At 55.2% G+C, this 25141-nt stretch overlaps 2 protein-coding genes across 2 annotated transcripts; both read right to left on the bottom strand.

The window, feature by feature from the left end:
* Nucleotides 1-3040: 3040 nt before the first annotated feature.
* APLP1 (amyloid beta precursor like protein 1) lies at nt 3041-12638 on the bottom strand. The gene is made up of 16 exons (XM_065925834.1): nt 12406-12638; nt 11439-11582; nt 10509-10641; nt 10156-10268; nt 9795-9928; nt 9504-9682; nt 8928-9058; nt 8479-8553; nt 7455-7613; nt 7245-7373; nt 5737-5836; nt 4708-4815; nt 4155-4225; nt 3865-3927; nt 3589-3732; nt 3041-3487 (listed from the first exon to the last, which is right to left on the bottom strand). The coding sequence occupies exons 1-16, from the start codon at nt 12532-12534 to the stop codon at nt 3389-3391; spliced, it is 1911 nt and encodes a 636-aa protein (XP_065781906.1). The 5' UTR covers nt 12535-12638; the 3' UTR covers nt 3041-3388.
* A 1256-nt stretch (nt 12639-13894) lies between these two features.
* On the bottom strand, nt 13895-22570 carry KIRREL2 (kirre like nephrin family adhesion molecule 2). The gene is made up of 15 exons (XM_065925801.1): nt 22393-22570; nt 22017-22166; nt 21290-21439; nt 20962-21122; nt 20194-20344; nt 19817-19922; nt 19563-19711; nt 19106-19233; nt 18882-19014; nt 18492-18592; nt 18114-18333; nt 17526-17630; nt 17105-17205; nt 16707-16772; nt 13895-14820 (listed from the first exon to the last, which is right to left on the bottom strand). The coding sequence occupies exons 1-15, from the start codon at nt 22442-22444 to the stop codon at nt 14485-14487; spliced, it is 2109 nt and encodes a 702-aa protein (XP_065781873.1). The 5' UTR covers nt 22445-22570; the 3' UTR covers nt 13895-14484.
* Between the last annotated feature and the right edge of the window lie 2571 nt (nt 22571-25141).

Here is a 25141-nt window from a genome sequence, read left to right as displayed (position 1 = left end):
CCTTAACTAAAGACAGAAGGCCTCCACAATGCCCCCTTCTCATATCTGTCTCACAGCCTCTGCTCTGGCCTCCATTCCAATCTCATCCCTCCAGAAAGCCCTCTGACCCATGTTAGTCCCCACTGCTTGGAGCCTCTCACGGACAGCAGACCAGGCACACTTGAGGGTGCGGGCCAGTGTCTCTACCCCAAGACCTAAGGCTTAAAACCACCACTTTTTTTGGCCATGATTTTGCAATCTGGGCTGGGCTGAGCTGGGCAGTTCTGCTGTCTTGCTTTGGTCACTCGTGTGGCTGCAGTCAGCTGGAGGCCTGCTTGGACTGGACAATGGCACTCACATGTCTGAGAGTTTGGTCAAGATGGCTGAAACCCCTGAGAGTGAACCGAGCATCCCTCTCTGGTCCCTCCAAGAGGGTGGGAGGATCCCTTCACATGATAGCTCCAAGAGAACAAGCCCCTGCTCACATCATGCTTGCTGACACCACACTGGTCAAAGTCCGTCATGTGGCCAAGCCCAGAATCTGTGGGGAGGAGGGTACTGCCCAAGGACAAGACTGGGAGTTGGGGTCATTGGTGGTGCCAGCACCAGTCTCCCACATCAGCTGCCTTGGACCAGCACGTATGTGCTCCTCTGCGTGTACTCACATCCTGGCAGCTGACCCATGAAAAATTCGTAGAAATATGTCATATTTCAACAGCTCTAGGAAGAACTTAATAGGAATTTATCTTACAGTCAATTATGTGACCTAGTTTAATGTCAGCATATTTTTCCTTTGTGGTATACAAAATAATGGTATTGATTTTTGATAGCATCTTAGATTCTGTTGGCATATATGTATCCCAACATGTATCAAAACACACACATTCACACACACAGACACCACTAACATGATAACATGTCTGTATGTGTGTTTGTGTGCGCTCTGTTGTGTCTGACTGCAACCCTATGGACTCTGGCCCACCAGGTTCCTCCATCCATGGAATTTTCCAGGCAAGGATACTGGAGCGGGTTGTCATTTTCTCCAGGGAATCTTTCTGACCCAAGAATTGAACCTACCTCTCTTGAGTCTCCTGCATTGGCAGGCGGATTCTTTACCACTGAGCCACCTGGGAAGCCCAACATATCTCTAAGAAAACTGCTTTACTAAAAGAAGAATCAAATTGCTTTCAATGGGAAAATAGAGTGGCTTAGGGGGCACAGGAGCATCAAATAAGCAATAGTAAAGTTATTTTTCCTGCTGGAATTTCAATAAAGCAGTGTTTTTAAACTAATTACTCTAAGTTTAGCCATTAAAATGCAAATATTCTTAAGGAATCGTGTACTGAGCATATTGAGCAAAATGGCCTCTCATTTTCTATCCCACCTGCTCAGAGCCCCTTACCCATTGTTAGCCTGTTAATCACCCTTGGCTGTGAAAATAGAAAGGCAGATTTTCCCCTGCTGGTAGTGCTAGCTATAGATTTCTAACCTGATGTTAAAACCAGATCAGAATGATGTTTCTAACTGAGTTCTCTTTTTTGACCACACTGCAAGGAATGTGGGATCTTAGTTTTTCAACCGGGGATCGAACCCGTGCCCCCTGAAGTGGAAGTGGGGTGTCTTAACTACTGGGCCACCAGGGAAGTCCTAGAAACTGCATTCTTAATAAAACTGTAACATTGTATCCAACTTGCATCATGTAGACATCTTTCTCCCAATACTTATCATGTCTATATTTAATATACATGACCTATATTTATACGTATATATTATGTAGAGCTCACCACGGTGAGCTCATTGGTCCTTTGGGAAAAATAGAAAAACTGCTCCCTCCCTTAGCAGTCTGTCAGAAAATTGTGCTATCCTAATATTGGGACACAACACATTACTGCCATCTGCTGGGAAGCTCTGGTAAAAATGCGATCTGCAATGTCTAGGAGATGAATGGTACCGCTTGAAATGTTGCAGAGAGCAACCTGAACACCATATGGGACATCCATGGATTATTAGCCAGGAGGTTAGCAAAATGGCTGAGTGTGGGCACTGGAGCCAGGTTTCCTGGGTGGGATTTCTAGCTCCAACGCTTCCTAGATGGCGACCTTGAGGATGTGATGAACGTCTCTTTGCCTCCATTTCCTAATCTATTAATGAGGATAGTTGTAGTACCTACTTCATGGGGTGACTAAGTGTGCCAGTGCATGTAAAGCCCTTGGATCAGTGCCTGGCACAGACATGAGTTTGCTCCCATGTCATTTTAGAATTTATTCAACAAATACTTACAAAATGCCAGGCACAGTTCCAATGTCTCAACAAATATTACTCCTTTTAATCCTCATAACAACCCTCTTGAAACAAGTAATGTATAGAGGGATAGCTCTGGCATGTCACAAAATGGGATGCACTTGCAGACAACACGTAACCCTTACTGGGACACGTGGTTGAATTTCCACACGCCAGGGGGACTCCTATCGCCTCCCCAAGAAGGGATGAAGACTCAGGAATGGGAAGCATGGTTCAAGACTCCCTGTCCCTCATTGAGCTCACAGGTCAGGGATGGATGCTGTATGTGGCTGTGTATGAGTAGAAGGCAGGGGAAGTTTGCAAAGTCTCCTTGGAGTTCAGCCTGAAACCTAGCTGATACTGGCCTAGAAGGGGCAGTCCGTTCAGTACCACGGAAAGCTCCTGGTGGGCGGGAGAGCCTATCCCAGACCTCTGGACCCCGCCCCCTTTCAAGGTCCCGCCCAAATTTAAAGATCGACCGGGGTGGTAATGAATCCGCCTGCCAATGCAGGAGACACAGGAGAGGCAGGTTCCATCCCTGGGTTGGGAAGGTCCTCTGGAGGAGGAAATGGCTAAACATTCCACTATTCTTGCCTAAAAAATCCCATGGACAGAGGAGCCTGGCAGGCTACAGTCCATGGGATTGCAAAGAGTCCAACACGACTGAGCGACTGAGCACACACAGTTTAAGAATGTGAAGGAGGTCTGGGTGGGGTTGCGCACCAATGTCCAGAACTGATTACACCCTGATTCCCCCAGACAGACAGAGGATGGCCTGGAGGGGAAGAGAACTTTATTGGGATATTAGTGGAAGACACATGGGAGGATGAATTCCAGGGAACAACAGACGCTGGGACCAAGCTGCTGGTCACCTTAACGACAATAAATTAACAAACAAAATAAATTAAAGTGAGGCGGTCTCAAGGAGGCGGGGAGGGCAGCTGGGAATACCCAGGGATGTCTTAGGGATGGAATTTGGAATTGGAAAAGGGAAATAAGAATTTCCAGCCCCCTCACGAAGGGTCTGAAATGAACTTTTTCACCCTCTCCCACAGGCTGGGAGTTAGGGTTCAGGGGTTCCAGGAAGAGGGAAGGTCTGGGCTCAGCTGAAGGGGTGAAGGGGGTTGGTTCAGGGTCGTTCCTCCAGGAAGCGGTAGGTGGGGTTCTCATAGCCGTGACGCTGCAGTTCGCGGAGCTGCTGCTCCTCCAGGGTCAGCATGGGGTCCACCTGCAACGGGGGCAGGGGTGGGAGAGTGGGCCGTGGGGACCCAACCACAGATCTCCCAGGCTCCGGGGCTCCTCCCCACCCCAGGTCTCTGTGTCCCTTACCTCCACCACTCCGTGGCTGATGGCCCCGTAGGGCTTCTTCCGGCGCAAGAGCAGCAGGGAGAGGATGATGAGGGAGCCCCCGCCGGCTCCCATGATCAGCAGACCGGACACGGCCTCTCGGGACACGCCTGTGCCAGCTGGGGCCTGCAGTGGGAGGAGAGGATGCCGGGGCCATCTCTGAGGCTGACCAGGGCCCTGTGTGGCTTCGGGAGTCACAGTCTAGCCACTGACCTCTTCACCTCTCCCCCTAAGTACCCTGAATATTCCTCCTCTTACCAGCTCATCCCTCTGAATCTCCGATGAGTGGAAAGGAAAGCCCCTTGGAACAGATGCATTCACCTGGGGGAGTAGGAGGTGTCAGGAGTCGGCTCCAGCCCCCTTCTCCCCTGGGCCCAGGAGGGCATCCCCCAGCCCTCTTCTCCACTAGGACCCTGAAGTCCATGTCCTCAGGCCCTTCTTCCCTCCGAGGCCAAGGAATCCAAGCCCCCCACGCGCTCCCCCTGCAGACCTAAGAGTCCAGCCCCCTCCCGGCCTGCCTCAGGGGCCCACAGGTCTGACTGGCTTACCTTCCGTTCGTACTGCTCCAGGGGGGTCATCTTGTCTTTCCCAGAGGACGCGGCATCTTGTTCTGTGGACCCTAACCCCCAAATCCTATCTCATTCCTGAGAGTCCAGAATGGTGATACCCCCGCCTGAGGAAGGGTCGGGGGGCACCAGACCCCACCGCAGGAGGCCTGGGCTTCCCAGTGTGTGGGCCCTTTTCCACTCTGGGCTCAAGGACTCAGAAGGATGTGGTGACCAGGGGCTACTCTGTGAGCTAGTCACCTTTGGGAAGGGCCATGGGGGTGTCTGCTGGCAGCCAGAGGAGACAAGACAGGCAGCCAGAGGAGAACCGTGAAGAGAGGAGAGCATCACTGAAGAAAGTGTGGGGACACCCCCTCCTGGGGGCCGAGGAGGGAGGATCTAGGACCCTCCAGAGGCCTCCACAACCCCAGACATTCCTTCCCACCCCCTACTGCTCACCCAGTGGCTAAGACATCCCCAGACTTTAGGGGATTAGAATTGAGGTTGAGGGCCTGTCCCCCAAAGCCTGGGATTATGTATGTTTGGGTTAACTCACCATCCTTGGAATCCAGGGGCTGTAGCCCACTCTTGTCCTCACTGCTGCCCCCTGGGGCAGGGGCTTCCAGTTCACTGAGGCCCAGGTGTTCAGAGTGGAGGAGTTCCTCTGAGTGGAACATGCAGAAAGGGGGTGATTTCATGAGTACAGGGATCCACAAAACATGATGGTGCCTGTTAGGGTGAATGAATGGCACCCTAACAATAGCATGATTGGGGGGAGCCATACGTGAGATGTGGGAGAGTAGGGAGCGGAATGTTGGAGGAGGGAGATGGAAGTGCAAGAGAATGGCCTCCTCAGGACTTCCCTGGTGGTTCAGTGGCTAAGACTCTACACTCCCAATGTAGGGCTCCAGTTTCCATCCCTGGTCAGAGAACTAGAATCCACATGCCGCAACTAAGAGCCCACATGCCACAACTAAGACAGGGTGTAGCCAAATAAATAAATAAGAGAATGGCCCCCTTACAGAGCAGGAGAATTAGGGTTAAGCATGCGATATCCAAGAGGAAATTACAATAGATCTGGGGGCTCTGGGTGGGGGGGCAGTTACAGTTCCTGATATTCATGCTTTTGAATAGATCTCACAGTGTAAATCTGGGTTGGGTTTGTGACTTGCTTTAACCAAGTGGGCCCAGGTCTTAAGAAGACCTGGCTGTTTCTACTTCGGTGCTTTGGGGAGCTTGAACCACCACGGAAGTCCACATGCCTTGCTGGAGAGACTGCATGGAGGAGTTCCATGGAGAAGAGAGGCCTCTCTGAAGGGAGAGAGGATCATTTGTGCCAGAGTTCCAGCCCCTAGCTGACCTGCTAGCCCAAGGTAGCTACACGCTTGCCTACTGACAAGACCCGCAGAAGAAGCACCCAGCACAGCCCAGATGGCAGAATCATGAGCAGTGAAAATGATTGACTTAAGCCACTAAGTTTGTGTGTGTGTGTGTTGGGTGGTGAGGGGAGGGGGTTGTTACATAGGAATAGATAACTGAAACGGCAGAGGAGTCAAAGGTTGGGGGGTCATGGTCGGGCACTCACGGATCTGGGGCCGCAACTCCTGAGCCAGGCGGGGGTTCTGGTCAAGCAGCCCCAGGCTCTGATTCATCCTTTCCTCAATTACTTGAAGGTGGGTCTGCACCTGTTGGGGAATGAGTGTGAGGGATGAACTGAGCCGCGTGGGCTACAGAGGGGAAACCGAGGCAGGGTGAAGGAGGAAGGTCAGGAGGGTCCCAGGAATAGTAGCACCTACAGTGGACAGGAAGGGGGGTACAGGGGCCAGGAATTGGGCCATGGGTGGCAGGAAACTGAAGGCAGAGAAGCAAAATACAATGAAAAGGAAAAGATGTACAGGAGACAGGATGTGAGAATCTTGGGAACGAAAGTAAGGAAGAGGGAAAAGGAGTAGCTGCTAGGAAAAGTTGGGCACAGGAGGCCAGGTAAGTCTAGGGTACAGAGACTATGGTATAGAAGACAGGAAGTGGAGATGAGTCGGGGGAGAGGTAGAAAGTAGGGTCTGAGGAGTAGGAAGCAAGGTTTGAGGGGGTTCTGGAGAAGGAAGTAGAATTGGAGAGTCATGTGGGGACTTCCCTGGTGGTCCAATGATTAAACTCTGCCTTCCAATGCAGGAGATGTGGGTTTGATCCCTGGTTAGGAAACAAGACCCCATGTGCTACAGGGTGTGGTCAAAAATTAAAAATAAATAAATATAGCTTGTTAAAAAAAAAAGTTAGAAATGATGTGGCTCAAGAGCAAAGCTTGGAGCTCAAGAGCACAGAATCAGTATTCTTGGACAGGAAGAGAGCATCCAAAAGATAAGAATTAGGATCTAAAGGCACTGAACAAGGGTTTCAGGGAGAAACAAGCAGAGTTAGGAAACAAGCAGCACTGAGGGACAGGAACAGGGTTCCAGGCATAAGAGGGGGATTCTAGGACAGGAAATAAGAATCCAAAGGATAGGAAGTGGGAATTCAAGAACAAGAAAGCGGTCAGAAGCACATGGGGTGATGGAGGCAGTGTTCCAGGGTCAGGAAGTAGGGATCTGAGGGATTAGAACGGGTCCCAGGCACAGAAGGGGGGATCCAGGGAGATGAAGGAGGTCCAAGGGGGCAGACAGAGGGTCTGAGGGACTTCCTGGTGGTCCAGTGGTTAAGAATCCACCTGCCCATGCAGAGGACACAGGTTTGATCCCTGGTCCGGGAAGATCCCACATGCCATGAGGCAACTGGGCTGGTGCATCACAACTACAGAACCCCCGTGCTATAATTACTGAAGCCTGTACGCCTAGAGCCTGTGCTCCACAACAAGAGAAACCACTGCCGTGAGAAGCCCGAGCACCACAAAGAAGAGTGACCCCCACTTGCCACAACTAGAGAAAGCCCTTGAACAGCAACAAAGACCAAGCTCAGCCCAAAAGAAATAGATTAAAAAATGAATTGCTATAAAAGAAAGAGGATCTGAGGGGCAAGAGCAGCATCTGAGGGATGGGGGTCCAAGAGACCAGGGTCCGAGGGATGGCAGAGTATTTGGGAGCTGGAAGGACTGAGCACCTGGAAGCGCATCTGCTGGGCCTTCTCGGGGTCCACGGCAGCCACGTGCTGGTAGTGCCTCAGTGTGTGCCTCTGCTCCTTCTGCTCAGCTCGCAGGTAGCGCCGCAGGGCCAGCAGGACCCGCTCTGGCTGTGGAAGGGAGGGAGGCTGCCCAGGCCCGTCCCAGCCCACTCCACCCTCTATCCTCCGCCCCCGCCGCGGTTCCAGTACCTGAGGCGGATCCCCCTGCAGCGCCGCCAGGAAACCTTCCAAGGCGGCCCGGCGCTGGTCATTGATCAGGGCGATGACTCGGGTGGCGTGGGTCTCCACCAGGCGCTGTCGCTCACCGGACACCTGCTCCTCCAGGGTCTGCAGGATGGACTGGAAGTGCTGGCGAGGGGGTGGGCACAGGGTCAGGAGAGAGGCATAGCCGGAAGAAATCCAGGTCAGAGGGAGTCTGGAAAGGGAGGGCTATTGAACCATAAGTGGGGTGGGGTGCCATGGATCCAGGCCTGGGCAGAGTCTAGCTGGGGTGGGACTAGAAGACAGGAGACTGGCTGGAACGGCTGGGTAGAGTAGGGGCAGAACCAGCTCTACTGGGAGCCCGGATGAAGGTGTCCACTGTATGGGTAGGAAGAGTGTGGGAACAGAGCTGGCCCATGTTAAACCGAAAGGGACCAAGTATTGCAGGAAAGGTGGGGCTTAGGCCTGGGCAGGGCCCACTGGAGACAGGCTGTAACTAAATAAACCTGAGTGGAGCCGGAGCAGGAGTCAGGGAATGGGGCTAAGCTGAGCCGGGTCTACACAGGGTAGGGTTGTGCCAAGGTGAGGCTGAGACTGGTGGTTAGGAGAGTGATGAGGCTGGGTCTACTGAGGAGGGATTGGGTAAAAGTGAAATGAGAGGGGCAGGACCAGAGTCAGGGGAGGGGGCAGGGCTGAGCATCAAAGAGGGGCTGAAAAGGACCTGGCTGTGTCAGCAGGGCCCCAGCTTGGGAGAGGCCTCCAGAGCCAGCCCTCAGAAGTTAGGATCAAGTTAAGACTGGGTAAAATATGGCCAGTGGGAGGAGGAAGAAGAGGAAAGCAAAGTCAGATTGGATGTAGGCCAAGAGGGGCAGAGCCAAGTGTAGGGGTGGGGCCAGGAGAAGCCCATATCAGTAGGAAGGGGTGAAACTGGATGAGGCCAGAAAAAGCCTGAGCCAGGCTGAAGCCCATTACACCCAAGTACCCAAGTAGGACACTCTGGAGGCTGTCCTACCTCATTCAGGGCCTGTCTGTCGGCTTTAGGCAGGTTCTTGGACTGGTTGTCGGCCATGGCCCACTCACGCATCACCTGGGGACAAGGGGAGCTTCAGGATCCTAGAAGTCACTCTGCTGTATCCAGTAAGTCCCCACATCCCATTCTTCTTCAGAGTCTCCAGATCCCTTAAGTCCCACGGCCTCTTGGATCGCCAAGAGAGAGAGGATTCAGAAGGAATTTAAAGTGGAAGAGTACCATGCATCAGAGTTGCCATGGAATCTGGTGGTGTCTCACTGGGACTCGAGGTGGCTTGGGGATCCTTGGTCATCTTAGGGGCGGGTTGAGGGCTGGGGGATGATGGAGGTTTGGGGAGCCGTGAGAAGTAGTCTCAATGTGTCCCTGAGCAACTTCCTGGTAATTAGGGAGCTATGTGTTGTGGGGGATCCTGGGGCCCCCAGTACCATCACCTCATTAATCTGGCGCATTCTGCGCTCCTCCAGGTCCATCTTGGCCCTCAGGAAGCCTTCATGCTCACTGATTTCTCCAGGCATGCCAAAGTACACGTCCACACCATCTGTGGGCCTCGGGGTGGGAGTCACTGCAAGGCCAGGAATCCAGGAGTCAGCCTGAAGCCCAGCTCCAGGTCAGCTTCCCTTCCTAGAGAACTGCATTTCCTAGAGTGCAGTGGAGACCCCCATGTGTTCACTTCAACCATAGCTGCTGCCTGGCATCACACGAGATGTGGTTCTGAATTGGACCTGTTCTTGCAAAGCTTAGGAATCTATCACACTATCCTTCAAGCTTTCCTCCAAATAATCCTTCAGACATACCAATTCTGGGTACCCCCAAACCACCCTTACCCTTTGCATTCCTCACAGGGTGGCCCTTCCACCTCTACTTTATCCAAAGCCATTCCCATCCCTCCCATTTCCCCCCACAGGGCTTCTCCCCAGTAGGTCCCTCCTCAAATGCCCCTACACCAAAGCTCTCTTAAATCATCTTCCTTCTAGGGTGGAGAGGGTGGGGTTTAGAGATGGCTTCACCTTTGCTGACCCCTGCAGGGGTCTGGGAGCTTGAGGGTGGGACTCTCTCCTCCTCCTCGTCAGCTCGTGGGGGCTCCACAAAGTAATCATCTACTGGCTGCAGGAAGGATTCCTCCTCTTCCTCGTCATCACCCCTCTCAACTCTGCTTCCGGGGGGCCAGGACCGGGTGGAGGGATCACTGAGGGAGCAGAAGACCCAAGGAAATAAGAACCTGGGCCTAGGTCCCCAGGCTTCCATCGCCTGCCTCAGGAACCTGGAGGGTTGGGCCTGGAGGGTTCCCTCTCACTCACCCGACTGCTGTCCCAGAAGGGTTGGTGGTCGCTGGAGGTGGGCAGCACACATATTCCACACCTCGGAACCGATCTGCACCACAGGGCAAAAGCATGCCTGAGCCATGCAGGATGAGGCCCTGGGAGCTGCAGGCCTGTGGGAAGAGTGGGCATAGATACCAGGTCTGGGGGGTAAGGAAGGGTGAAGGGGGAGCCTGGATGCCAGAGTCTTAGGAGTGATGGGGCTTGGAGCCTGGATTCCTGGTTCTGTCCCACTGGGGAGAGGGGGCTGAGGCTCAGACTCGGGTGGTGGAGGAGAAGGGTGTTAGAGGAATCCTGGGTTCTCCGGGAGGGGTGGGAGGATGAGGGGCTGGGTCCTTACTTCCTGCGCTTCCTGCTGCCTGCGGGTTGAACTCTCGCACTGGTCCATGCGCTCCTGGTGCAAGAACCGGCAGCCTTCAGGCACCAGCAGGGCCTCGCTCACGAATTCACCGGCTGGAAAATGTTGGGGGGGGTGGGGGCGTCTGTGTGAGACACTCCCACAGCCACTAGCCCTAACCACTTCCCCCCTCCCCAGAATTCAGATCTTTTACCCTCAGAGGCTTCCGTCCCACTGTGGACTCAGGCACCTAGCTCCCTAATGCGAGCCCGAGACCAGGGCCAGACTCTCATCCCTTGGAGACTACCGTCCAGCCCCCCACCTTCCGTTCCCCAACCCCCCGGCCTGTGACTCACGCAGACAGTGGAAAGGCACAACTTGGTGGTGGGGGTGGGCACAGTGGCCACCCCGGGCACCCCCGCACCATTGCTCCATGGGGATGGCCTGCGTCGCCTGCTCCACACGGGCAATCTGCAGTTCCGGGTACATCTGGGGGCACCGAGTCGGAGCGATCAGCCCTCTGCCTCGCCCCTACCAGGTGCGCTCCTGCGCTGGCATGTCCCTTTTCAAGGCTCTAGTATTCGAAAGACCCTCTCTTCCCTAGGCCCGTAGAACAGGACTTAGATATCTAAGCCCCACAAGCCATTGGCCACGCCCCTTAGTACCTCTCCCTTCCATCCTTAGGCTCCGCCCCTTTGCCTGTAGGGTTTCTTTATGAAGGTCCCTCCATTACCCCAAAGCTCTCCCTTTAAGCCCACCTCTTTTCTAGTCGCTTCTGCCCCTTCCCCCAATCAAGTTCATCTCCCCATAGATTCCAGCCTTCTTTAAGCCTCGCCTCTGGCCTCTCAGGATCCTTTCTCTTTGTGTTAGACCTGCTTTTTCATAGCCACACCTCCTAGCTTTCCACTCTCCCATTGGGTTCCACCGCTTTCCCAGTCCACGAGGTCTTTTTGTCTTAGCCCCGCCTCTTACTTGCCACGCCCACCTACACCTGCTCTTTAAAGTGTTCACCACAATGTTAAATTCCATCTCATCACTGGACACTGTCCTCAGCTGGCCGTGTTTGCACGGTTCTTCTCTTTTCTTGACCTAGTTTCTCAAAACCAGGTCCTGTCCTATCCTAACTTTGCCTCTTTGTTGGCCATGTTCCCTGGTTCCCCATGCCTTCTTGAACCCCTCATTTCCCCGGACCTTGCCTTTGCACGGCTAGCGTCTTAAGGGCAACCTGGTCCCAACTCGGACCCGCTTTTTTGCTGGCCACGCCCCTCTCAGTCGGTCCCGCCTACCTGTCTGCAGTACTCCAGCACGCGCTGCGGGTCCCGGAGACAGCGTCTTGAGAGCTGTGGGTCTGGTTCCCAGCGGCCGGTGCGCAGGTCCCGGTGAAGGGTTGGGCGCCCGCATAGTCCAGCCACCTGGGCAGACCCTGGGGCCTGGGGGTGGGGGCGGAGGGGTCAGCGAGGGCACGGGGGACGCTGACAAGTGAGTCCTCCGGTCCTTTGCTCCCTAGGACCCAGATGGTCACACCCCCAGCACCAGCCCCCTCCATCAAGCACCGCGCACCCGCCTCTGTGGAGGTTTGGTTCCCTGGGAAACAGCTCCCACTGGGCCGGGGGCCGCCCCAGCTCTGCCGTTGCTATGGCAACTCGGGGTCTCCCGGGATCCTCACGGCCTTGTTGCCGCGGAGACAGGCCCCGCCCTCACCCCAGCGCAGCCGCACTGGAGCTCGAAGGGGTTAAACTTGAATGGCGGGGGAGGAGGCCAGAACCCAGGCGTTCTGGCCCCTCCTCCCTCCGTCCCTAGCTCACACTTGCATTCTCGAGTGGAAAGACCACAAGGCCTGGCTTCAGGGCCCTGCAGGCCTGGACACTCAGTCCTTGGGGGATGGAGAGCTACACCCTGGGTTGGGGGGCGGTGGCTGGAGGTTCCTGGGTTCTGGGAGCCTTGCGGGAGCCTTCATATGGGTCCCGAGGATAAAAGTGGCTCTAGGTGCCTTGCTGCCCGGCAGGTCCTATTCAGATGGGCAGGGGCTGGGGCTGAGTCACCTAGGTCGAGAGGGTCTGAAGGGGCTAGACTTCGGGACGACGCTGGGGCCTGGACTTAGGGGTTTCTGAACGCCTAGCGCTATTAGGGGCGCCTGGGGGCTGGCCACCTGGCTGAAAAGACTGCGCTTTCTGCTTCGCACCTATCCGCCCCGGGGTCCAGAGGCCCGGTCCCGCCCGTTCCCCCACCCCCTAGGGCCCGGCCGGGCCTCACCTCGGCCGCGCTGGGGCTCCCACCGGCCAGGTTCCCTTCGGCGAGCTGCACGCGCAGAAGCAGCAGCAACAGTGGCAGCAACCGCAGCAGCGGGCCCAGACCACGAGCGGCGGGGCTGGCGGGCCCCATGTCCGGGCCCTCGCGCCCTCACGTCTCCAGCACTCCCGCCCGGCCGGGCCCCAGCGGTGACAGGAGCTCCCAGCGCCACGGCCGCCGCCTCCTCCGCCGACGCCCCCGAGCTGCGCCGGCGCCGCCAGCCCCGCCCCGCGCCGGCCCCGCCTTCCCGGCCAGGACAATAGCGTGGCAGCTTTGCGCACAGCTGAGCAGCCTGCAAGCCCCTGGTGAGAGCCTGCGCCAGGCCCCCGCCCCCTTGTGGGGGACTCCAGGTGTCCCACCTATGGAAGGGCCTACCCGGGGTCTGGGTCACAGGCTTCTCCAAGACCGTCACCTCCTGTTTTCTCCCTTGGACCCAGACCGTCACTAAACGTCTTCCTTCTCTTCCAGGGACGCCAGCACAGGAGCCCCTACCCCACCCCCAAATCCTCTTGAGGTCACCTCTTGAGGTCCTAGGCCTCCAAAATTTCCTCAATCAAGAACACAGCTGTTGAGCTTTAAACAACCGTGAAGCTGGGGAGATTCTGGCCAGGAAAAGGAGGTCGGATCTCATTGTTCTCCCAGCCTCTCGACCCTCCTCTGAAACCCTTCAATAAAATGGCTTGATTTAAAATAACAAACAATCAAACAAAACCCCACAGCAGTTGACACCCAGTCCTCTTCTCCCTCAGATCCAAGAGTCTGGGTCCCAGGTAACTTCTCTCTCTGGACCAGAGACCAAGCCCTTGGCCCTTTCTCCCTAAGATCAACGAGTCCAGGCCTTCTGCTCTGCTTTCCAGGAGCCCTAGTCATAGACCTTTAATTCCTAGGTCAAGGATGCATGAACCAAAGTCCCCAGACCCTTTCTTTAAGGATGAGCCGAGTCAGGTACCTATCACCTCAAGATAAGGGTCAACCCCCATTCTTGCTCTGAGGATCACGACATTTCTCTTTTCCCACCCCTAGCCTCTCCTTTGCTGCCTCCCCTTCAGGGTTCACTTCCTTCTCTTCCCAAAATACAGTGTAGAATTGTCTTCCCCAAGCAGACTGGGGCAGTCCTGTCATGTGTGTGCATCTGCACATGTTTGTTTGTCTAGATGTATCTTAAAAGAGCTTAGAGTGCTCAGTTCAGTTCAGTTGTCACTCAGTCGTGTCCGACTCTTTATGACCCCATGGACTGCAGCACGAGTGCTCAATGGATAGTAAAGGGCTGTGGGTTGGCTCATGTGTTTTTCTACAGCCACTTTGTAGTCTAGGGTAAGAAGAAGGGCCTTGGGGCAGGTTTGATGGACCCCTTCCTTGATAGACAGTAATAATGCCAGGGGATTTCTAAGATAGTCACTTTGCAACTTTTTTTTTAAATTGAACATAAATATTCTCATTCCCAGATTCCAACACCACTCCTTGCCCGCTTCCCACCACCACAACATCTCTTACCCTGTCCTTGCTCCTTGGGCCCGGTTCTTCCAGGACCTTTAAAGAAGGTAGAAAGAATCAAGATGGTGGCCATCTTGGATTCCCAGAGAATGAATGGCCATTTTGACAGCAATTTCATGGGTGAAGCAAAGTACCCCTTGGGGATAGCAAGGACAGGTCCTGTATCTTGATCTGCTTTATGTTGCCTTTCTTCTTAATGTGGGTGGCCATCTTGAAATCTCTTCTTTCAATGTTGGGAAGCAATTTCCTTCTCTGTCTCTAACTCCCATCACCCCTGCTCCCATCCCTCTGCAAAGGGCCCATCTGCCCTCTTGAATCTCTTTTTTACACAGGAAGAAGCAGGCCCAGTGGCCTTCTTGCTTCCACTCGGGGCATCCCCTTTGGCTGAGTTGACTGTACATCAATGACCCAAGGCAATTGTAATGATCTTTCCTTCCCCTCAAGGTTCAATTTTGGAAGGGTAGGTTGCCAGTTTGTTCTGGTTACTCAGAAATCAGGACAATCCATTATGCAAGTTGAAGATCCCAGGACTCTTCAGCTGGAGAGATGTCACACATGAGTCTGGAGACGTGGGTGGCTGGGCGTGGGGAAGGCAGCATATGGGAAGGGAGGAGTGCTGGGGGCCAGATCTGGGGGTCCAAAGGATGTGGGCTTTATGTAGCTAGTAAAAGCTCGAGGATGGGGTGTGGTGAGATAGCCTGCCCGGGCTCTATACAGTCTGCAGGGGGGGACCATGCCCAGATGTGGATTGAAGTCATAGAAGGTAGGGGTTCCAGGAGGTCCAAGAGGGGAGGAGGGTGGTAGGAAGAGACCTCCTCCGGGGGCTTCTCCAAGGCTCAGGCTCACACTGACTCCTCGGACCTTGTAGTAACCATTGGTTGGGTCCTGAGGGAACAAAGTGGGACTTGGTAAGGTATGTGAGGGTATAGAGGGATGAGGGTAAGTAATAGAGAGACACATTGAGATAGAACCAGACCTAGGGAGAGACGAAAAGATAGAAGGAGGAGCAGGCAGAGAATCCAGAGATGTATAGACTGGTAGAAGGGCAGAATGAGACAGAAAAACAGTAAAGAGAAGAAAGGACAGAAAGAGATGGACAGAGAAAAGCAGAGACAGAGGTCTGCCAAGGGATGGTGGTATGGAAAGGAGATGCAGAGGGAACAAGAGAGAGAAATGGAGATCAAGACATCCATTCATGAATTTGCCCAACAGCCCTGAGGCTTTGACTCTATGTGCTGCTGCTGGAGACATCTCTCTCTAGGATAGACCTAGTCCCATCTTCATGGAGATTGCAGGTCAAAGGAGAAATGATGAATCACCAGACAGAACCAGGAAGGGTCAGGGATGTGATGGAGGAGATTCAGGCAGAGTGACTGGAACGGTGATGGGAGAACCTTCAGACTGTGGTTGGGAAGCCTAGATCACAGTGGTCCTGGCTGTGACAGGTGAAACAGAATGATCAGGGCTAGGAGGAGAGAAGCAAAAGTTTTCCAGCACAAACAATGAGGGCTTTCCTGGTGGTCCAGTGGTTAAGAATCTGCCTGTTAGTGCAAGGGACACTGGTTTGATCCCTGGTCAGGAAGATCCCATGTGTCATGAAGCAACCAAGCCTGTGCTTCACAGCTACTGGACCCATGTGTTGCAATGCGCCCTAGAGCCCGTACTTTGCAATATAAGGAGCCACCGAGATGGGAAGCCCACACACCACAACTAGAGAGTAGCCTCCGCTCACTGCAACTAGAGAAAAGCCTGCAGAAAGCACCAAAAGGCCCACCACAGCCAATAAATAAATAAATCTTAAAAAACAAAAGAAGAAGAAATGTTTGAACTGACACTAGAGGAATAACGGAGAGAACTAGGTAGGTATGTGAAGAAAAGGGGCTTCCCAAGTGGCGCTAGAGGTAAAGAACCTGCCTGCCAATGCAGGAGACATAAGAGATGTGGGTTCGATCCCCGGGTCAGGAAGATCCCTTGGAGGAGGGCACGACAACCCATTTCAGTATTCTTCCTGGATTATCCCATTGACAGAGCAGCCTAGCAGGGTCGCAAAGAGTCGGACAGGACTGAAACGACTTAGCACACATGAAGAAAGGAGTGTTTCAGGCCAAGAGACCAGCATCTGCTAGGTAGAGTGAGAAGGGCTCTGGACTGGGAACTGGGGTCAGTGGGGCCCCATATTTGGGGGAACAAAGGATGGACAAGTTTGGGGAAATGTGACGCTAGTGTGGAACCTGGCAGGCAGAAGGGGCCTGGGTGAAGCAACGAGGGAGAGGCATTTAGGAGGCCTGATGTGGGGTGTGGGCCTCTGATGGGGAAAGCACAGGCAAAGTGAACCTTGAACTGGGGCTCAAGATGCAGGCCAAGGCTGGGGCAGATATGTGGGCATAGTCAGTAGACAAACCAACTGAGACTGTGAAGGTGGGTGAGACAGCCCAGGAGGCAGCAAGAAATGGGTGGAGGTCCCTGCTGGTCCAGGGGCTAAGACTCCCTGTTCCCGATGCAGAAGGCCAAGGCAGAGTTCCAGTGCAGAGTTAGATCCCTGATCAGGGAACTAGATCTCACACGTTGCAACTAAAAAAATCCTGCATATGGCAGCAAAGACTGAAGATCCTGCATGCCACAACTAAGACCTAACACAACCAAATAAATAGATAATATTAAAAAAATAAGTGGGTAGAGGGACCTAGGGGCCAGAATGAAAAAGGAGGGAACAGAAGTGGAGAGAGAGCTAGAAACACAGTGAAGGGAGCCCCTCTTTTCCCAACACTCACCTTGGTCTCCAGAGCCCCCTCCTCATCCAGAACCAGGTCGCTGTGGTCCGTGTGCACGATGGGGCCCTGGGGTAGAGTACTTAGTGAGAGGGAGTGTAGACTACACTGCAGGGGATGCCAGACCCCAGAGACCCTCAGTTGAACATCTGAGGCCAGGAAGGAAGGACGAAGGGCTCCTGGGAGCTGGGGTCTGAACACAGAACAACAAGGAGTAGGGGGACAGGGCTAGGGAATAATTGGGATGGGACATACTTGGATTTGGGAGACATTTGGATCTGGGGGTCACTGTTGGGACTAGAGCTCTATTTGAGTTTGGGGGACCTGATTGGGATGGGGATCACAACTGGTTACTATTTGGTTTTGATGTACCATCAGGTCTGGGAACCCTCACATCCTACCTGGTCTTTGCTGCTGCCTGCCTCCTCCTCGGGGCCCCTGGAACTGGAGCCATCGCTGCTCCCTGGGATTCGCACCAGGTTCTTTTGCTTGGAGAAAGAGGCTGAGGCCAGGAACATTGGAGGTGGGGGCAAAGGTAAGTGATGGGGCTGGGTCATGGTTTGTGGAGACCAGAGAGCAGGAGGAGAGAGGGCTGGGGCGAATCAGGCTGGAAGGCTGGGAATCAAAGAGACCACTGGCCTACGAGGGCAAGGGGCGTGACCCTGAGGAGATGGAGTTAAGAGCTTGAGCTGGGAACCAGGCTTTGAATGGGAGCCAAGCCCAAAGGAGGTCTGGAGAGGCAGGACTGGGGCAAGCCTCAAGGCCAGAGCAGCCAGTGTACAGGACCTGTGTGGGGGTCTGGGGTGGGGTTCAGACACTGACCCCTGCCGTGGCGCCAGCAACAGAGGGCCACCCCAGTGATGACCATAAGGAGAGTCATGGCCACGGCGGCCACTCCGGCCACAATCCGCACAGTGGGCAGCAAGTCTGTGGGAAGAAGGGGAGGGGGTTTCTGAGGAGGCTGGGCAGATGACTGAGCAGGAACTGGGGAACAGGGCTTGAGTAAGGGAACCTCTGGTCAAAGGTCATCAAGTCCGGGGATTCCCAAGTTTTGTAGTCCCCTAGCCTGGGGTCTCTGAGTTTAAGAGCACATGAACCTGAGGTTTCATAAGTTTAGATTCCCTGACTTTAAGAAGTCATAAAGTTTGAACATATTTTACTTTGCAATTCTCTATATTTGGAGGTAGCCTTCTTTGGAGTCCCTAAGTGTGAGAGGTCTTTCAGTTTAGGATTCTGTGTTTGACAGAAATTATTGTTGGGGGCGGGGGTGGTCTCAGGATTCAAGGGACTCCTAGTTTTGAGGCTCCCAGGGTTCGAGGGCTCTGCCTTTGAGGGTCTTCTGTTTGGAAATTGTGGCATTTTGAGGGTTTGAAAACCTCAGATTTGGGGTCTTCAGGCCCAGAATCTCACCTCTACGGCCCAGGCTGACCTGGGTGCCTCCCTCACCCAATCGGTTTCGGGCACTGCAGTTGAAGCCCCGGTGAAAGTCGGACTCCTGGGTCCCCGAAATGTGTAGCACAGAGATCAGGCCTGGACCCTGTCCCCCGAGGCCCTCTGGGGCTGGGAAGGTCTCCACCAGGAACCGACCCCGTGACCCCGCCGTCAGGAAGCCCTCATCCCAAGACCAGACCTGGGGGCACAAAAGAGGAAGGTCACTGAGGAGACTCAGGAGGGCAAGAAGGTGTGGGCAGGGCCTGGGAAAAGTCAGAGGTAACCACAGCGGTTTGGGGAGTCTGTCTAGGAGGTCAGGGTGGCCGGATGGGTCATGAGAACGGGGACTTTCCTTACCACGGCTTCTGGGGCAGGGGAAGCGAAGACCAGACACTGGAGGCTGGCGGGGCCCCTCAGGAAGGCAGGCGTAGAGTGCAGAGCGGTCACTACTGGGGGAGCTGGTTTGGAGATTGTGAGCCAGTCAGAGGAGAGGCCCCGCCCTCCCTGAAGCCCATTCTCACGCTGGCTGGGTCAGGCCGGGCTCTCCCCACTAATCTCAACCTACCATCCCACTCCTCTCAACAAACGTGAACCCTACTGAGGCTAGCCTTTTGTAGGTCCAGCAGCAATCCCCAGGCACCACCCCCTTCTTCTCATGGCCACCCCCACTCCCGTTAGACCTCATCCCCTCTGCCCACGTCTTATCCCAGAACCCGCCGGGCCCACTAGGAAGCACCTCTTTCTCACCGTTCACAGTCAGCCTAGCTTCCGCAGCGCCACCGCCCCGGCCCGAGAGCCCCGGCTCGGCCCTGCACACGTAGTCGCCTGCATCCTCAGGCCCCACCGCGGGAAGACGCAGCGTGGGCCCGGAGGCCAGCACCTGGGAAACGGAAGGGGCGTCAAGGGCGAGGCCTTGGGAGGAAGCCCCCGCTACTGCCAGCCGCGGCCACAAGCCCCAGATCTGGCTTCACCTGTGCGTCCCCGCGGCGGGTCCAGGTTACCCGTGGGAGCGGATTCCCGCGCCAGACACAGCTGAAGGAGGCGTCTTCTCCTACGTCCACCGACAAGGGTTTCGGCTTTGCCTGCAGAATCGGCCCGACTGGAGGAGACCGAAGAGGGGCCACATGACCAGGGAGGGAAGCAACTTCTGACTCCGGAGCAGACACTCAGAAACGACACCCACAAGGGCCCATTGGGTTGAAGACCCCAGTTCTCAAATCGGCGCACACGTCTGGCCCACAAGCCTCTGCCCCACTCTCGCCCCGCCCCTGCTCCACTTTGGCACTGATCCAGCACAGCCAAATCCCGCCTAAATCCTACATCCGGCCCACCATCCCCGGCAGCCCGCGGTAGCCACGCCTCACGGTAGCCCCTGACCCATTCTGCTCGCCCCACTTTGGCCACGCCCCCGGCCCCGCCCCGGCTCACACTGCACGTCCAGCGCTGTGCTGCGGTTGGCGCTACCCACTGCGTTGCTGACCTCGCAGGACACGGGCGCAGTCAGGAATGAAGCGTCGGCCACTACCTCCAACACTGGCCCGCGGGCCCCGAGCACCGGGGAGCCCCCCTTTGCCCATCTGCGAAGGTGGTGGGGTGTTAGTGTTGTTCTTGCTTTTCAGGCACACCTACTCAGGTCCTAGCCCCAGTCCTCCCCAAGCTGGTCCTCCAGGCTGGGTCCTCACCTATAGCCGGTGACAGGAGGCTGGGCTGTGGCCTGGCATAGGAAAGTGACCTTCTCTCCCTCCTGCACTGTCTGTGGTTCTGCAGACAGAGTCACCACTGGGGGGTCTGTAGAGGTGAGTCAATGGTCAGTGGTGGCCAAGGACATGGAACACCTCCACTGATGACCTAGGAGTCCAGTTCTCAGCTCCTCCACCCCAGGAGTCTGATCCCCAGTCCCCTCTTCCCTTTCAGCTAGCAGTCTAGGCTCCCAGTTCCCAATTCCCCCAGGGAATCGAGGTACACAGCCCCCTCCTTTCTCATGCCCTGAAATCCAGATCCCAGGCTCTTCTTTCTCCAAGGACCTCAGGCTCAAAGCCCAGTGTCTGATTGCACTCACACTGCAGGCTCAGTGTGACAGCTGTGTCCTTCCCTGCAGGCAGGGCCTGGCTCCGGGCCCGGCAAACCAAGGTGGCTCCATCATCATGGCTGGAAGGGGTCAAAGATAAGATGCTCTCCACTGACCCGATGGTTCCTTCCTTCAATGGGGTCTGTAGGTTGTGAATAATAATGATGATTTCATCTACCTTTAGGTAGTACTTAATGTCAGTCACTCTTCCAGGAATGTATAAATACTCCTTTATTTAATCTTCCAGTAATCCTAGACGTGCATACTACTGTTAACTCCACTGTACAGATAAGTAAACTGAGGGGCAGAGAGGTTAAGATCAATCAACTAACAAGTGACTGAGCCAGGATTTGAACCCAGGTAGTCTAACCCTATGGGGGCTTCCCAGGTGGCACTAGTGGTAAAGAATTTGCCTGCCAATGCAAGAGACATAAGAGATGCAGATTTGATTTCTGGGTCAGAACAATCCTCTGGAAGAGGGCATGGCAACCCACTCCAGTATTCTTGCCTGGAGAATCCCATAGACAGAGGAGCCTGGCAGACCATGGGGTCACAAAGAGTCGGAAACGACTGAAGCGACTTAGCATGCACTCATAGTCTAGCCTTAGAGTTCCTATGTTTAAGTACATACCAAGGATCCCAAGCCTTGAATCTCTTCCTTCTCATGCCCTTCTCCTCTGCATGAGCCTGTGGTCTGAATGGACCCCCGAATTTCCCTGAATGAGCAGGGAAGGGCTGGCACAGAGACTTGGACCTGACCTGACGGAAGATGGCCCCGTCCAGCCGGACCCCATCTCGAAACCACAGCAGCTCAGGGGTGGGGTGGGCATCACCACGGCTCCGACAGGTCAGATTCGCAGGAACCCCAGCAACCAGAGACACAGAGGGGCCGCCCAGCACCTGGGGGGGTTCTGGAGGCACTGTAGAGTGGATCTGGGGTCAGAGCTGGATCTTGGTCCTAGAGACTCTGATCTTCCCAGCTCTAACTGCCCTCTCCTTCATTCTCCCCGGACTCTGATATTCCCAGCTCATACTGGTGGACCCCCCTCCCCCAGGCTCCCCAGGGACAAGTGGGCTGAGTCCTTACCCAGCACATGCAGCTGGGCTGGTCGAGAGCGGAGGCCAGCTTGTGTTGCTTGACATTCATATGATGCTTGATCCTCTAGTTCCACGGGCCTAATGTGGAGGTCGTGCTGGCCACTTGCTGCATTCCCTGATATCCAGTACCGGGACCAGCCTGGAATCAGGGACAGAGGCAGTCACACCGTTGTTCTGATTTGCTGGTCCCAAGCCTCCATCCCCAGGCATCTTACACCAGAAAGACACTACCAAAAGTGGGGGCTGGGCCAGAGAGACACTAATCCTTTCCCAGTCCAGAATCACTACAAACTTGGGGGGATTATAAATTCAGGGGGAGAAAAAGCAAGAAAATAATTGCCATAAAAATCAGAGTAGATACTACCTGTAGGTAGTAGGGAGGGAGTGAGCTACAAGAGAAGGGAATAAGGAGGGCTTCTGGGGAGCTGGCAACGGGGCTGGGTAGTTGTTACACAGATATCTATTTTAGAATTATTTGACACATCTTCCATTTGTGTTTTATGTGTTATTTGGCACTGATGCACTATTTTACAATCAAAATAAAAATTTCCAAACCCTATGGGTCAGCTGCAAAGAAGATCCTGAAAATTCATGTTTCCCTGAGCCCATTAATTTCCTAAATTTGAAAATGTCAAGCTAGAAACTTAAGTTGTAGCTCAAGCCCAGCATCCTCACCCTGAAGCCAGCCCCTCCCTGAAGAGATAGTAAATCCTCACCTGGAAGGTCCCTTTCGCCCCCTAGAGCCAGCCCGTCCTTAGTCCACTGAACCAGTCCCCGGTAGGCGCCCAGGGCACAGGGGAGCCGGGCCTCGTCTCCCAATAGGACTACCTGGTCCTCTGGCTGTTGCAGAAAGTGGGGTGCCAGGCCTAGGAGAGTGGGGCGAGGGAACAGAGCCGAGCTTAGGGTATTCAGGAGCTCCGGATGGAATCCAGTCCCCAATCCCCTCTGCCCTCAGACCCAGAAGCCCAGGCTCCCAGAGTTCTCTTTCGTCAGACCCAGGAGTCTGGACCCTCAGCCCCATCTATCCCAGCAAAGCGACAGCTAGCAAACGACCCTCTCCTGTGTGTTATCTGCGCCGGCCCCTCGCGGTACCTGCACGCCCCCTGAGGCAGAAGGAGAGGACGAGGAGTACGGGCACGAGCATCCTGAGTGTGTCCCCCAAGATCCAGCGGACTTGCTGTTGCACTGGCTTCCCTGCCAGTTCCTTTTTCGGAGCACACTTCCCACCACTCTGGCCTGTAGTCCGCTCCGCTCCTGACTCTTCTCCCCAGGCTAGAAGCTCCCCTCTCTCTGACCTGGAGGTTCGCTCGTCTGCTCCGCCGCAGGCTCCGCTGCTCTGAAACGCCTGCCAGTTCGGCGCGCCAGGTCTCCGAGAGACCCTGGAGGGCCGGTTGCCACTCGCCCCGCCCCGGCCTGCCCCCTGGGAGACCCGCCCTCTTCCCATTGAGAAACTCCCGCGGCCGCGACGCGGATGAATGGGGGCACGCAGGGCTGCGTCCCCGCCAGCGGGTGGACATTCCAGCCCCCTTACGGTCTGGGAGCTGGAACACCTGGGTCGAAGGCGGGGGTACCGGCTGGGTTGGACACCTGCACCCTGCCGGGGTTGGGGGATGGCTGGGGGTGAGGAGGAGGGAGGGGAGGGAGTGGAAGAAACTTGCTCAACCCGGGTCCTGGAGGGACAGCGCTGAGTGGAAACGCAGCTATAAATGGGAACCCTTGGGGACTCGCTAGTTTCCGCGCCCTGGGGAGGCGGGGCCCGGGGCTCCTCTGGGCCTGTGGGTCAAGAAGAGGGCACCATGTTTGCCTGGGGGGCTGCTGGGACCCCCGAGAAGAGAGGGTTCAGTTCTCCCCATCTCAAAACGCCTTCAGTGCCTGCCTTTTTACCGCTGCAAATCACAGCTCGTCCTAAGATCCAGGAATCCAGGCCCCCCACCCCCGCCCCTCCTTTCCCAGGACCCTGCAGTTCGGGACCACCCCCTCGCCCCACTCAGCAGTGGTTGCCGGGCGACGGCTGGGAGGCGGCGGTGCCCGGGCTGAGTCAGGCAGGGAGGCTGGGAACCGCGCAGCTTGTCCTGACGGCTGCCTGTCGCCCAGCTGGGGCGTTCCCACGCTGCCGGCCGGCGGTGCGCTGCGCAGCTGGCAGGGCAGGTGGGTGGAACCCGAAGCCGACAGAAGGGGGGGACTGGGGGCCTGGGACCCTGGGTATGGCATTCTTAAACCTGTAGGGACTGGGGATCTACACTCCGTTGTTCAGAGCTCAGATTCTTGTGTCCCTAAATAGCAGGGACATGGACGCCCCCCCCCCCGCCCCCCCAGGATGCTAAGACTAGGAATTAAGACCTCTGATGACCGAGAAGTTAATGGCCTGAACGCCGAGTTTCTGAGGCATTGGGGACTCAACTAGGGCCGCTGCCTGAAGCAGAGTGCAGTTGGGAAAGGATGACCTGAGGTCAGAAAATCTGGTCTTAAGTCTTAGAGTCAGTGGATTTAACCACCAATCTCTCTCCCACCCCCTCGCAGGCCCAGGAGGATTTGAAAATCAGCCGGCAGTGAACATCTGCCCTAAGTCCTGTGTGTGTGTATATGGGGTTGGGGGGGAGGACTGGAGGCCTGAACCCCCAGGTCCTTGGGAAGGAGGGACCTGGACTCTGGAGTCTGAGTGGCTTCTGTTTTGGGGATTCAGCTCCTGGATTTTGAAATAGGATGGGCTTGTGGCTAGGACTTCTGAGTCTTGGGGTGGAAGTCAGGTAGAAAGGCTGCTTTTCCAGCATCTGACATCACTTCCCCTTCCTGGCTCTCTGGGGGCCACAGGCATGGAAAAATGGAGAGTTTGAGGTCCCAGGAGCATCCAGAGAAGGAAAACATCCAAGGTTGGAGGGTGGAAGGTTTGTGCTAATTAAAGGTCCCAGCAACGGACAGCCCTATGCCCGGGCCCTGAGGGACACCATCTGGTGACGGCCCTATGACAGAACCTCCAGCTGTGCACCCAGCCCATTCCCCAGGAGGCATGGGGCCAGTTGGGAGAGGAAATGTGGGAGGAGGGCAAGGAGTTAATAATGGGAGGGAAGAAGACAGACGAGACTAGAGTCAAGGATGGAGCTGTGGGGGCTCAGCGCAGATGCCTCGTCTTGTGTAGGGAGAAGGACCAGATGGGGGTCGTGGAGGGGAGAGAGAGAGAAAGCGAGCAGTTCCAATTCCTGCAGGAGATGAGCAGGCAGAAGAAGCTTATCCCGTGTGGGTGTATGGGCGCACACTGGGGTGGGGAGGGCAGGCCAACCAGCATATGGTTGTAAAATTCAAATATGTGACAGTCAGGAAGACTCAAAGATGGAGAAATGAATAAAAGAAAGAGGCGTAGTCCAAGGCTGACTGAGAACAAATATTTATTGAGCTCCTGGCGTGTGTGAGAGACAGAGCATCGGGTGGGAGAGAGGTACAGATGAGAACAGAAAGAGAAAGACAACGGAACTTCCCTGGTGGTCCAGTGACTAAGATTCTTCACTCCCAATGCAGGGGGCCTGGGTTCGATTCCTGGTCAGGGAACTGGAGCTTATATGCCACAACTAGAGATCCTGCACGCCACAGCTATGACCGAGTACAGCCAAATAAATTAATATTTAAGAGAAAAATGGAGAGGTGTACAGGCACAGACAGTGACAGAGTTAAAGGCTGGCTGAGAGGTAACCACCTAATGGAGAGAGACGGGGAGAAAGACACAGAGTCAGAGAGGGACAGTCTCAAAGTGGTGGAGAAAAGAAAATAAATCAAGATGAACTGAGGGAGGGAGAGAGACAGAGACATCCAGAAGGAAAGAAGAGAGAAAGAGACCAAGGGACACTAT

The sequence above is a fragment of the Muntiacus reevesi genome, chromosome 2 (genome assembly GCF_963930625.1).
Source record: "Muntiacus reevesi chromosome 2, mMunRee1.1, whole genome shotgun sequence".
NCBI classification, from domain to species: domain Eukaryota; kingdom Metazoa; phylum Chordata; class Mammalia; order Artiodactyla; family Cervidae; genus Muntiacus; species Muntiacus reevesi.
This window is presented reverse-complemented; position numbering and strand designations above follow the sequence as displayed.

Excerpts from the sequence above, each read along its gene's own strand:
- APLP1 (XM_065925834.1), bottom strand. The coding sequence starts at position 12,534 with ATGGGGCCCGCCAGCCCCGCCGCTCGTGGTCTGGGCCCGCTGCTGCGG. Across the intron at positions 10,269-10,508 it reads TGTGCCTTTCCACTGTCTGC|CCGGTGAATTCGTGAGCGAG; the intron begins GTGAGTCACAGG and ends AACATTTTCCAG. Across the intron at positions 3,488-3,588 it reads TCAGCCACGGAGTGGTGGAG|GTGGACCCCATGCTGACCCT; the intron begins GTAAGGGACACA and ends CCCCCGTTGCAG.
- KIRREL2 (XM_065925801.1), bottom strand. The coding sequence starts at position 22,444 with ATGCTCGTGCCCGTACTCCTCGTCCTCTCCTTCTGCCTCAGGGGGCGT. Across the intron at positions 22,167-22,392 it reads CTGCCTCAGGGGGCGTGCAG|GCCTGGCACCCCACTTTCTG; the intron begins GTACCGCGAGGG and ends CCACTCTCCTAG. Across the intron at positions 19,234-19,562 it reads CACAGCGCTGGACGTGCAGT|TCGGGCCGATTCTGCAGGCA; the intron begins GTGAGCCGGGGC and ends GGTCTCCTCCAG.